Here is a 12,579-nt window from a genome sequence, read left to right as displayed (position 1 = left end):
AGCATTTTCGCTACGCAATTACAGCAAACGGATGACAGATCCACGTTTCAAGACAGCCGACGTCATTATGAAATCATTCAAGGTCCTAATGCAGAAAACGAACACCGTGCATTAACCGTACACGTGACTAAAGGTCTCCCAAAGACATATCTACTATACACGCTATATATCAAGAGTATAACGGTTTCCAACACATTAAAACCATTCATCAGAACCATCAGATCTGCTGCTTTAGGATAGTTTGTGATGTTAATATAATGATATTCACCGATGAGGCAGCATCTACAGTCTGGGTTAGAAAGAAATCAGCCCTCGTATCACTTCTAGTTTCTTTGTAGTATTTGGTGGATTTTATGAATCATCAGAGCTTCTGATTTTCCAAAATAATCCACTTTAGACATTTAGACAGTGAATAAACTTTGCTAGCAGATTACTTCTGGGTGTATAATAAAAAATAGCGATTACTTTTAATGTTTTTTATGTTATGTTCTTGCACTAAATCACTTCATTAACAAAATAAACATCCAAACAACCTGTTTTAGCCAAGGAACACTCGAGCACACCGAATGTTGATCTTTGAGCACATCAAAATAACACTGAGGAACAAATCAGACTCAGAAATACACCTGAAAAACACAGTAACACACAATAACAGTAAGTCTTAAGTACTTATGTCACTTATGTACGTCGCTCTGGATAAGGGCGTCTGCCAAATGCTGTAAATGTCTTAAGATCAATTCAAGCCCAAAAACTGGCTCTTGATTCCACACCTGAGGCGAATAATTAACAACTGACCATCAGAGAAGCGTGATAATGAAGCAGCTGAGCTTCAGGAAACTTTGATTCACTAAAACAAAACGATCGTAGATTGGACTGCGTTCTGGTGACAGTTTCAAGTATCAGATCTAGTGATTACTTGATCGAGATATGGTAATAACAAGTATGTGCATTAGCCCATGCTAACAGTCACAAACAGAGCAAAGACGCTCAAACGGGGGAAGAAACATTATAAAATTTAGCTCGGTGCGATTTAAAATAAATTGGTACTTATAGAGATTAATAAGCAAGTCATTCAGCTGTGTGTGTGTGTGTTTGTTTTAAGCACATATAGTAAGCAACAAGCATCAATGTTAGCACCTTCGAGACATTTTTCGTAGCAGTGTGAATTCCAGGCTCAGTCTGTCATGGCCGTGTAAGATTCTCATAATAACATTACAAAATAAAAGACGATGTTAAAGGTTTTATTTTTGTGCCTTTCTCGCGACTTCAAGGTCGAATAAGCTTGCGGCTAAATATTCAAGCATCTCAGCTTGGCATTTTGATCTTTTTCAAATCCCGATTTCATTTTTTTTTTCTAGCCGAAAGCACAGAGCTAAAAGCTAGAGTCAGTCAGTGTCTGCTTCTGCTGCCGAGCAAACATAAGAGGAATAAAAAAGCAGCTGTCAATCACGGCTTATGGAGCAGAACGGGGAGAAGAACAGCCGTGCGATTTCAATAAAGCAGCTAATATACTGTAATGACATGAGCGACTGAGCATCCTGATGATGCACAAAAAAAAGTGAATTTAGCGTGCAGGGGTAAAGCTTTGGAGCAACATTATTTTTGAAGCGTGACATTATGTCTGTATATATTTGTGGTTTGGGATGTTAAACGTGTTCCTGAGTTAGCGTCTGCGCTGCCCCCTGTAGGAGACGTCGGGAAAAGCTCCAGGCCCACCTGAAAGAGAGCCGCGGCCTGAAAAACTACAGCGTCAGCCAACCGTGCAAGACTCACCCCGGTCTCCAGCTGCACAGCGTGAGACTCCTTTGATTTTTTTTTTTTATTTGTTTTTATTTTTCCTCATCAACCACATTAACGACTTATAGGAAGAATCAGAGACGTAAAAACCCCAAAAAATCGGTCCGTCACAAACAGGATTCATCAATAGCTTCATTTCATGAATGTCTGTGACATTATTTTTGATGTCATTTAAAATATATTTTCATTCACAGTGCAAGTTGTTTTTGTAAAAGTTTTTTTTTTTAAGAGTTTTGTTTTGTGAGGGAATTTTTACACTTTATTCAGTAGAAACAAACGATCGTGAAATTTGTTTTTCTTAATTTTTTCGTTCTTTTTTGTTTTGTTTTGTTTTTCCAAAAAAAGAAACCCTCAAACATCCCAAAGGGACTAACGCTATATGAAGGATATACACGAGGATCCCATATTTTTAAAATATTATACACAAAAAGTGTTCAGGTTCGATTTAAAATCTCAAGCTCAGTTTTTGGTGAGTAAAAACGCCTTCTGTGCTTGTGAACAATTTTTATTTTGCCTTTTTTTTCCTTCTTTTTTTCTGGATGCTGCTTTCACATTCTTGTTTCTTTTTTTATTTTATTTTATAGATTCTGGGTATCGTGTTCCAGTGGATAAAAAATGCGGATTTTATTTAAAGGTTTTTTAAGGTTCTAGCTGAGTTTGACGATCACACAGACACACAAGCACTCAAAAAAACGTTGTCTCTGAATGCGGCTTGTTTGTTGTCATCACATGCGACGTGATGCGTTTTGTATCGATGATCTGATTTGCTGTAATAAAATTCAGACTCCTTTAGAGCGAGTCCTTTTTTTCTTTGTCCCGGTGCTCCACATATTTTCGAGTATATTAGCCTAATCTTATCTGGCCGCTCCATATTTCAGCCACGTGACAGCTACGAGGCAAGCGAGACGAGCCGGCGACGGGCCGCATTATCCAATTACACTGACGCTAACGCCCCGGCGTGGCCCTCGTTCACGCATCACTACTTCCCCTAGTACACTTGCTCTCCTCCTTTCACTCTACTCTTCTCTCATCTTTGTTGCCTGCTGGAGATTAAGTGCCACAGTGACAGTCAGATTATTTTCTACTTTCTGCACCGTATAGATATAGCCTTTTTTTTTTTTTAGAGTGGCTTTTCAGTTTGGTATTTAGACAGGATTTAGTACTGTAGTGTGCACTGTTCTGCTGCGATGCTAGTCAGGCTATATTTATTTATTTATTTATTTATTTTGGAAACACATTTACAAGCAGAATATATTACTTGAATTTATTATATTACCTCACTCATATGGTAACAATCCACCATGAAGTGCTTTTATTTATTTATTTATTTATTTATTTATTGGCAGTTTTACAGATGATTGAACAGAAATAAAAGTGCCTTGTGTGAAGATGACACTTATCTAAATGTTCTATAAAATATTATTTCTGTAATAATTATTACAGATTAATTATATAATAATAATGATTATATATAATTAATATATAATAATTATTATTATTATAGGTTTTTCTTTTTAGTGGTGATTTTCTTTATTTAATATTTTTGAATATATATATATATATATAAACTTTCCTGTCTGCAGTACTGCAAAAGCACAAGATCTCCGCTACACGGAGGCGCCGTCCATGAGGCTGGTTTTTCCCAGAGTTCTGCAATGGTTTCTTCCTATACGAGGGGTTTACCGACAACTCGACATCACAGGTAAAGACACAATCATCTCCTGCTGTTTTTTAGAATTCTAACTAGTCTTTAAAGATGCAAACTTGGGCCACTTTAGGAATTTTGAGCAATATTTTATTCTTAATCTGATTGGTTATGTTTAGCTAGCTAGCTAGTGTGCTAGCGCCTGTGTAGGTAATGGATCGTTTCATTCCAAGTACATTATATTTAATGGAAGTCTTAAGACATACTTAACGTAAATAATAAGAATTACTATAAATAAAGCTCGTCATTAAATTTTTATCCACATTTGTCTGAATGGAGAGAAAAAAATTATCTTAATGATTATGAAATGTTGGACAATTTTGGTAATAAATAACTCTAATAATTAAATGTTTGTTAGTTAGTTACTTAGTTAGTTAAAAATTAATTAAAATTTTGAAATATTGGATCTTAAATATTTAACATCATAATATACATTATTTAACAAGACCTGAAATCTTTTTGCTTAAACAGAATTTTGAAAAAGCCAAGCCTCTGTTCTCAATCAGAGCCAAGAACAGGAGGTATTTAACAAACGTAAAGAGAAAATTGCTGAAAATTTAGCACCATGACCACGACAGGCTGTGAGCAGCGAGCATTAAGTGGACATTACTGCTACTTTTCCAGCTGAAAAATTGCTTTAACTTCAGTGAAAATGGCTGGGCTTGTTTTCCCCTGGCATCCCCATGGCCTTGTAGACCCCCTCATGATGATAATGGCTATTGTAATGACATGCCATGAAGACGGCCACGGCGCAAACTCACCGTAATTTGTTGAAATTACACCCGGTGAAATGATATTAACTCCAGCGCGGCATCGTTGGTTGTAATTGGAGTTTTATTGAACACTAAAAAGAGTGATAGTAATTGTAATTGGTGATAAACATGTTAAATATGCGCTTCTGTTGCGATGCGCAGCCAAGGAGCGCGAGTTCAAGATAAATGGAAATAAATCGGACTCGGACCAAACGCCGCCTCGTTTAGCCGACTGTTACTGAATTAAAATCGTACATTTGATTACGTTCTTCAGCACAAAGCTCCCGCTGCTACAGTTATGGAGTTAGATTGACCTCGTTCTGTTTCCTGCTGTTCCTCAGCCAGCTTCCTTTAATGGTTTGTTCGTTGAAGCTGCAGCATTTGGGGGGGTTTTTGTTCTACAAGATGAAATTTCAAGCTTCACCGTAACAAATCTAGAAATCTCTGGTCAAATCCATAAACCTGGTTGTGATGGTGTTCCAGGGGGTTAATCAGGAATCTTAGATGGCTGCTATGCGGTTGTGAGGGTGTTTCACACGGTGAAGCTGTTTTATGTGGCTGTGAGTGTGTTCCAGGTGGCAGTGAGAGTGTTCCAAGTGGCAGTGAGGGTGTTCCAGGTGGCTGTGGGCATTTTCCAGGTGTTTGTGAGGGTTTTTCAGGTGGCTGTGAGGGTATTTCAGGTGTTTGTGAGGGTATTTCAGGTGGCAGTGAGGGTGTTCCAGGTGGCTGTAACTATGTTCCAGGTGTTTGTGAGGGTGTTTCAGGTGTTTGTGTGGGTGTTCCAGGTGGCAGTGAGGGTGTTCCAGGTGGCAGTGAGGGTGTTCCAGGTGGCAGTGAGTGTGTAACAGGTGGCTGTGAGGGTGTTCTAGGTGTTTGTAATTGTGTAACAGGTGGCTGTGAGGTTGTTCTTGGTGTTTGTGAGGGTGTAACAGGTGGCTGTGAGAATGTTCTTGGTGTTTGTGAGGGTGTAAGAGGTGGCTGTGAGGGTGTGAAGGTCTGTCTGTCTTTTTTTTTATGCATCCTCGTTATTTTTATTTTTTTTTGCTTTCACACAGAATCCACAGAGTTATTCATTTGTTATCGTATTGCACATGCACAGTGTTTGTTATCTTAATGACTAACAGCTGCGGTTGTCAGTCAGTTATTACACTTCATTTGTTGTCCTTCATTGCTTGCAGATAAATAACCAAACATGCAGCACTTTGCCTTATTGTTGAATGACTCCAAATAAAAAAGTTAAATTTTTTGGTTTAGTTTTATAATCCCAGAGAGAGTGGAAGTGGGTTTTTTTGGGTTTTATTTGATACCACAGCGCTGTTGAATGCTTGATTATTATCGGTGTTGACAAAGTTTTTATAATTGTAGCCCTGACAAAAGTGCAGCTGCAAATCACAAGTTATTGGCAAAAACATGCAGAGGAACTGGAACTTGAGTCGTTTTAATTTTTTTGGAATGAGTCTCCAGTGTCAGAACTACTAAAACCCTAACTTTGCTTTGTCATGTCCTTGTCACTTCTGGAACGTTCTGGAAACATTCCCTAACATTAAACGCATTTCTAAATGGATAAAATTGCACACGTGGCGAAAAGGAAATAAAATCCTGTATGAATTCAGTATCTTTCTCTGTGGGACTGCAAAAAATCTACTCAGAAAAAGATTTATTGTTTGTTTTCAGCATTCGGGTTCCATCATCACCGAATCTGAGCACTTCTTGCATCAGGCGTTTATACAAATGACTAACTATTAAGAAAATGCTTCTGTTTGTAATATGATCTCTTTTTGTCAATAGAATTTCATGCGAAAGTTTTTTTTTTTTTTTTTTTTGTTCTAAGCCGAGTGTTTCGACTTACCATCAAAAACACCAAGAGGGAAAGAGAGACTTAATGATGCATGATAATGTTAACGAAAGCGGTACACAGCAGATGGAGGCTATACATACATCATTTATTAAAGAACAAACAATGTCTGCGATTTTGCCATCAGATAAAATGCAAATGTCGTGTCGAGACGTCCTCTGCTTTGTTCACAGGAGCAGCTCGGTCTCGAGCAACGTCGATCCAAAGAACCGGGCGGCCCTACGCCTGTCGTCACGCAAGACTCCACCCATAACTGGAGGAAGACTTAATCCCATTACAGGACTGAAGGATTCTGGACCCGCCTACCAGCACCTGCAGGAAACAGAAGGAACTGAAAGGGATGGAGAACCAGCAAGAATGTGAGTCTGAGCCATTTCCTGAAGAATAAGCTGGACTGTCATGGCAAGTCATTAAGCTCCTCTATAATAGTAAGTGTACCAATGTAGTTAAGATGGGGACCGGATGACTAAAGCTGGACTTGAGGGTTTTTGAGAGCGTGTAAATTGAAGTGATGCTGGAGAAGCAGCTTCAATGGAGATCGAAATTTAAAGTTCAGGCTAGAGGTGGAGTTCGGCTACAGGTTTATGAAATTTAGTATAATGGTGGGCTTTAGGCTGCCAGGTGAAGTTAGACTGGAGGTGAAAGTGAATAGAATATAAGCAGAGTTTATTCCAGAAGTGGAGGTATTGCTAAAGGTGGAGTTTATGCTGTAGGTGGAGTTTGGTTGGAGATATAGATTCTGCTGGAGGTGGAATTCTGCTAGAAATGACATTTAAGTTAAGGGTGAAAGTTCTGCTGTTGGTGCAGGTGGAGGTTCTGCTAGAGGTGGAGTTTATAATGTCACTGGAATTCGATTATTGAGAAGGTGGAGTTTGTAATTGAAATGAAAGTTTAGTATATTGGTGAGAGGTGAGTGGAGTACAGTATGTAGGCTGAATCTGTGAATGAAGTGGAGGTTAGTGTAAAGTTTGTGCTAGTCGGTGTATGATGAATAGATCTTACACAAGACTTGGAACTTAAATAAAAGAGATCCGTTTCATCAGACTTTATCCACGTCCTGCACAGAAGCTGTTGTAGAGCAGCAGGTTGTTCTACATGTTATTCTCTTATACTAAATAATAAACTAGTAGTACATGGATTAGCATGGATACTCACCATAGGGCTTGTTTTTTATTAGCGCTCTCAAGCACTATGGGATGAATGAGTTCGGGTGCTCACGAGTCTGCACGTGTCTCTGCATCCCTGTGTACAATAAACTTACTTTAGATTTTTCATTGCAGCTGAAATCAAAACAGTTCTCGGTCGTTTACTCTTGGTAGCATGGACGCTACAGACTGTGTATCACAACACCGGATCGCACGAGTAGACGGTCACAGCGGTTTTTAAATGTGACCTATTTCTTGTTCTGGTCCTGGCAAAATCGCCAAACGTGCACGAGAATAACACTGGGCTGAAGAACAAGCCTGTTTCCATGGAGACAAACTGGGATGAAGAAGAAAGGAAAGGAAGAAAAAGAGAGGGAGAGAGATTCAGACTGTTTTGAATATGGGCAAGAAAAGAGAAAAGAAAAAAATGTCCAGGCTTGTTCGTCATCTGTCAGAAAGGCAATTTATTTCTGTATTATTATTATTATTATTATTATTATTATTATTATTATTATTATTATTATTATTATTATTATTATTATTCAAAATAACATCTTCATCTAAATTGATATCTAAAACAAATTCTACACTATTAATAAATTCTGAAATACTTCACAAATATTTAGCAATTCTATTTAAAGCACATTAAAAAAAAGATTTACGAATTACAAAACCAAACAGGATTTAAAAAAAAAAAAGTTAAGAATGAATGGAATTAAAATAAATGTTAATATTTTATAGAATTGTTTATTTGCCTGCTATTAAATATGGAAAAAAAAAATCTAAAAGTCAAATCTAAAATAAATGCTGAATTTTAATTTGTCGAATATTTACTGAGGAAGAATTTTAATATTATTTTTGAATTATTATCTGGGAAATAATAGTATAATTTTTCATTGCAAAGCACATATAGAATATTTTAATTTAATGCTGGAAAATGTTTGCTATCTAAATAAAATTGACAAATTTAATTATTAAAAATATAATTGTAAAAATATAGCATTTATAGTATTGAGGGTTGATTAAGTTTTTTTTTGTTTTGTTTTTTTTTTTGCTAACTACCAAATACTAACTATTATTATTAATATTAATATTAGAGAATGTCATTCCCAAGAATTCCCACATCATCAGTGCTAATACTTATTAACTTCCCACTTCATTTTGCTGAATTATTCAGAGGTTACAATGAAACTAAAGACCTGGGATGTAACGTGAGAGTTTATGATGGACAAGCTTTAGTCCATCTTTATTTCAGGCTCTGAAGGAGAAAGAGCTGTGAAGGAGATTACAGGTAGTGAATCATTAAAATAAGATGAAACACTGCTATACTTCACCCAGGATGACTTTTTATCCCTTATCTTATCTAAAAGGAAAAGGCAGCTCATTTAATCCCAGCCCTATGATATTCTACTCATCCTATAAGAGTCCTTGGAGCTTTATTGACGAAAAAGAAACTCATTAAGAGCAGAGCCTAAAATATATATTCATAGTTATGGGAAGTTTGGATGGATTCATATTTGACAGAATCATGGAGATTGTTAGATTTATTTATTTTTTTTTTTCTCAGCAAAATCTCATATTTCTGACAAATTTTCGTCTGTCATAAAACACCAAGGTTGCTTTTAACTCCGCTAATAAAGTGCTACGGAAACGGAAGCTTGGGTTTTATGACAGAACTCGTCTGGAAAAGTCGTCTGGAAAGAGATCTGTATTCAAAAAGTAAACGGTCCATAGAAAAGACTAAAAACTATGTAACGTAGGTGGCGAGATTAGTATAGAGAGGTGGACGTGTAAATACAGCAGTAATTAATTTAATAAAGCATCACCGGTCGTGAACATTTGGAGTTCGCTCGCTCGCCATACTCCGTGGTGTCTTTGTTTACAGGGTTTGAAAGCCCTTAATATGGATGTTTGCATCTTATTATTTCAAAAGGACAAGGACACGGTTAAATACTGACACGGTAAACATTTTTGTCGGGGTATTATGGTCCCTTACCGGGAGATAAGAAGCAACAAACACAATGTAGACAACTCCTGATTTGAAGCGATAATGTTACACAAGGTCTGTTTGTCTCAAACCTCTTCTCCTTCCATCAACCATGAAAATGTTACACGTACAAAATCCCTGCAGATCAATTTGTGAGCACGTCTCAAGGAGAAACAACAAGCTCCGAGTCATGTTTTGTCATTCAGCTCTGAAAGAATGCAAATGAAGGGCGTCTTACGGGTACTGAACAAATGTCATAATTAAGCACTAGATGCCGAGTGGTCTCTCATGCGTTTGTTCATTCCGGAAAAGCCTCATCACTCAGTTTGTCACTTTTGAGAGGGTGTTTACCTTTGTTGAAGCAACATTGAAGGTAGCAATTTAGTCTCTCGGAATGCAATTCTTTCATTTACACGCTTGAACGACTCACGCTTTTCAAAAGAGCATGACTGTTTTTTGATTGATAGATGTGCATCTTTCTGCCTTCCCACACTACAATCTATTATGAACATCGCTTTTTGTTCCATTCTTTTCATTTTCTTTTGTCTCTTTCTGCAGGAATATGATGAAGCCTGATTGCACCCTGCACCGGGATACGTTCCAAGCCTCCCAACCCTCTCAACCATGGGCGCCCGCCAGGAACCCTAGCTCCATCTCACCAGGAAAGAGATCCCCTGCTCCATATCGGATCCCAATCATACCATCTGTCCACTCGCATCAAGACGAGACCTCGTGTATGCAGACGACTTCTGCAGATGGAATGCACCAGAGTTTACCACGTCAAGGGGGTACAGGGGGTAACCCGGTTGCCAATCCTCTTTGTGACAGGGTGGGGGAAAAGCGGAATGAAGGCTTCCGTGTGCCAGAGGAGCCCCGGGAAAAGCTCGAAACCAACACCAACATGAAGCAGGATGACATCGTGTTCTCTAATCCTCATGCGGCGAAAGAGACTGTTTGTATTCTTCTCCCCAACGGAGCTGTTAACGGAGGCACAGCTCCTAGTGGACCAACAGAAACTCATTTAGTGTATCCCAGAGATATTCACAAGGACTCTACCCAACCTAGACAATGAGAGGTTCTTTGTCACACCTTGTGTCTTGAGAACAAGGCTGCAGAGTGTTTCTGCCAAAAATCAATGAATGGGAGTCTATGGAATACCGAAAACCAATTAACTCTCAGCGCTGATGGTTTGAGATAGTAATTCTTTTCTTTTTTTTTTTCTTTTTTTTTTTAAGAGCGACAGTCTAAAAACTCAGAAAAAAAAGTAAAAAAGATTACTAAACTAAAAACTATTTATATGCATTTATTAAAATGAGAAACTTAGAAAAAAAAAGAAACCAAATAGTCTGTCATCTCTATGGTGTTTTTAATTGTATAAAATATATATATATAGATATCTATATATAAATGGCTATAAATATATCTGAATGAAAATGGTGGTCACCAAGTGCACAAAAAAAAAAAGACAAGGAAAATGGGAATGATACGATATTTTTTGTTCATTTTTTCGCATTTTGTACCACCACCACCACCACCGCCGACACATCGTGCAGTCTCGGTCTGTTTCGTTTCCTGCATTCTCCCAAATGTTTTAAGAATTCTGTGTATTAGCAAAAAGACTGCAGCTGAAACGACTTAACGTTTCCAAGCTTCCCTGCCAAGGAACATCTCATTCTACCTTGGAACTGGTGCACCATTTTTCAAATATGGACACGATTTACAAAGGAACTGAATTGAAATAGCGTTACAGCACGACTTGACGCAGTGGGTATCTCACCGTTGAATACTGCCCCAAGATTTCACTCGGTTTATGGAAGTGTATCCTGTCCAAGTTATTTTTTTGTACTTTGGTGTTTCTCTCCTTTATTTGATTTATTTTTTTTTTGTTCTCCTCACTTGTCAGATAGGGTCATGGTTTAAATAGGACCAGCTCAAGTCCTTTGACAGACTTCACCTCATCCATCTGGAGCTCAGACTATGGGCAAAGAAATGAAGTTCCAACCCCTGAACCGAGGACCTTCTGTGTTTTTTTTTTTTTTTTCCCTTTTCTTTTCTTTTCAGTTTGTTTCTGGTGAATTATCTGCTGCTTTCTTGGGGGAGGGTAAAAAAAAAAATTATGAAGATGTCTGTGTGGTACTTTCGGATCAGGATGAATGCTTTCTGTTTGAATTTACAACCAAACGTGGGGAAAAAAATAACAATGAATCTTTTGGTGAAAATATTTCTCTGTCTTTTTTTCCCCCCCTGACTGTGATTTCTTCTTTCTTCATGCATGTTCACACTATGGGGTTCACCTCCTGGGAATTGTGGGGTTTTTTTTCACTCAGGATGAGTCACATGTCAGATGGTGACAATGAAAATCGTGACAGAATTCACTGAGATCTTAACACTGCACAGCGGGTTTATAATTAAAGTCTTTCAAACACAACAGTTACAAAGCAAATTAAAATGTCACAGGATGATAGAAAAAAAAGGGTAGAATCAACAGGTAAGTGGAGATATTTATCTGTCTTCTTTCATTTGTGTCTTCAGCTCGAATTTCAGCGGCTGGCCGACAGTCGGGTGGACAAAACCTGAGTTATTCTATTCTATCGTATCTTATATATGAGTTTATTTGTAGTTATTCTTTTTTTTATAAATATCTTTTTTTTTCTCAAAATCGATAACACAGTACGTAAATCCTTACCTTAGGAGTACTCAAAGAACCTGAAAAATGAATAAAATAAATAAGTAAAAAGATGCAGAAAATAAAATAAAAGAAGGAACAAAATATAAAAGATGGAAGTTAAGGGACAGATGAAGAATGGAAGGAAAGAAGGATGGATGGATGGATAGATAGATAGACGGAGGGATGGATGGAGAAGGAAGGAAGGGAAGCTTGAGTGAAAGAAGGATGGAGGATGGTAGAGAGAGAGAGAGAGAGAGAGAGAGAGAGAGAGAGAGAGAGAGAGAGAGAGAGAGAGTTTGAGGTAAAGAACAATGAAAGGAAAGTTGGGTTGAGGGAAGTACCAAAGGGAATAAGGAAGGGAATGATGGGAGGAAGGAAGGAAGGATGGAAATGTGTGTGTGTGTGTGTGTGTGTGTGTGTGTGTGTGTGTGTGTGTGTGTGTGTGTGTGTGTGTGTTCCCTTCTGCTCAGCTTTTCCTGGATTAGCTCCAGCTCCGCTAGGATGAAAGTCTCCCTGAAGATGAATGGAAGAATTAAAGGTAAAGAAATGGTGCAACGTGATGAAGCATCAAGGTACAAAACAACTTCCTGATTATCCCATTGCTGATATTCTCAGTGTTTCTAGGGCAAGATTAAACGATATTCTATTCGTCTTTACATTTCTCTCTAAT

At 37.9% G+C, this 12,579-nt stretch overlaps 1 protein-coding gene across 1 annotated transcript in view; it reads left to right on the top strand.

The window, feature by feature from the left end:
- Positions 1-11,734, top strand: part of LOC113655329 (pro-neuregulin-3, membrane-bound isoform) — a 273,198-nt gene extending 261,464 nt beyond the window's left edge. Inside the window, exons 6-9 of the mRNA XM_027165818.2 lie at positions 1,689-1,794; positions 3,381-3,499; positions 6,283-6,468; positions 9,800-11,734. Of these exons, the coding sequence (XP_027021619.2) occupies positions 1,689-1,794; positions 3,381-3,499; positions 6,283-6,468; positions 9,800-10,313 (925 nt within the window). The 3' untranslated portion in view covers positions 10,314-11,734. The remainder of the gene's footprint in view (positions 1-1,688; positions 1,795-3,380; positions 3,500-6,282; positions 6,469-9,799) is intronic.
- Positions 11,735-12,579: the final 845 nt, after the last annotated feature.

The sequence above is a fragment of the Tachysurus fulvidraco genome, chromosome 4 (assembly GCF_022655615.1).
Source record: "Tachysurus fulvidraco isolate hzauxx_2018 chromosome 4, HZAU_PFXX_2.0, whole genome shotgun sequence".
Taxonomy (NCBI): Eukaryota; Metazoa; Chordata; class Actinopteri; order Siluriformes; family Bagridae; genus Tachysurus; species Tachysurus fulvidraco.
This window is presented reverse-complemented; position numbering and strand designations above follow the sequence as displayed.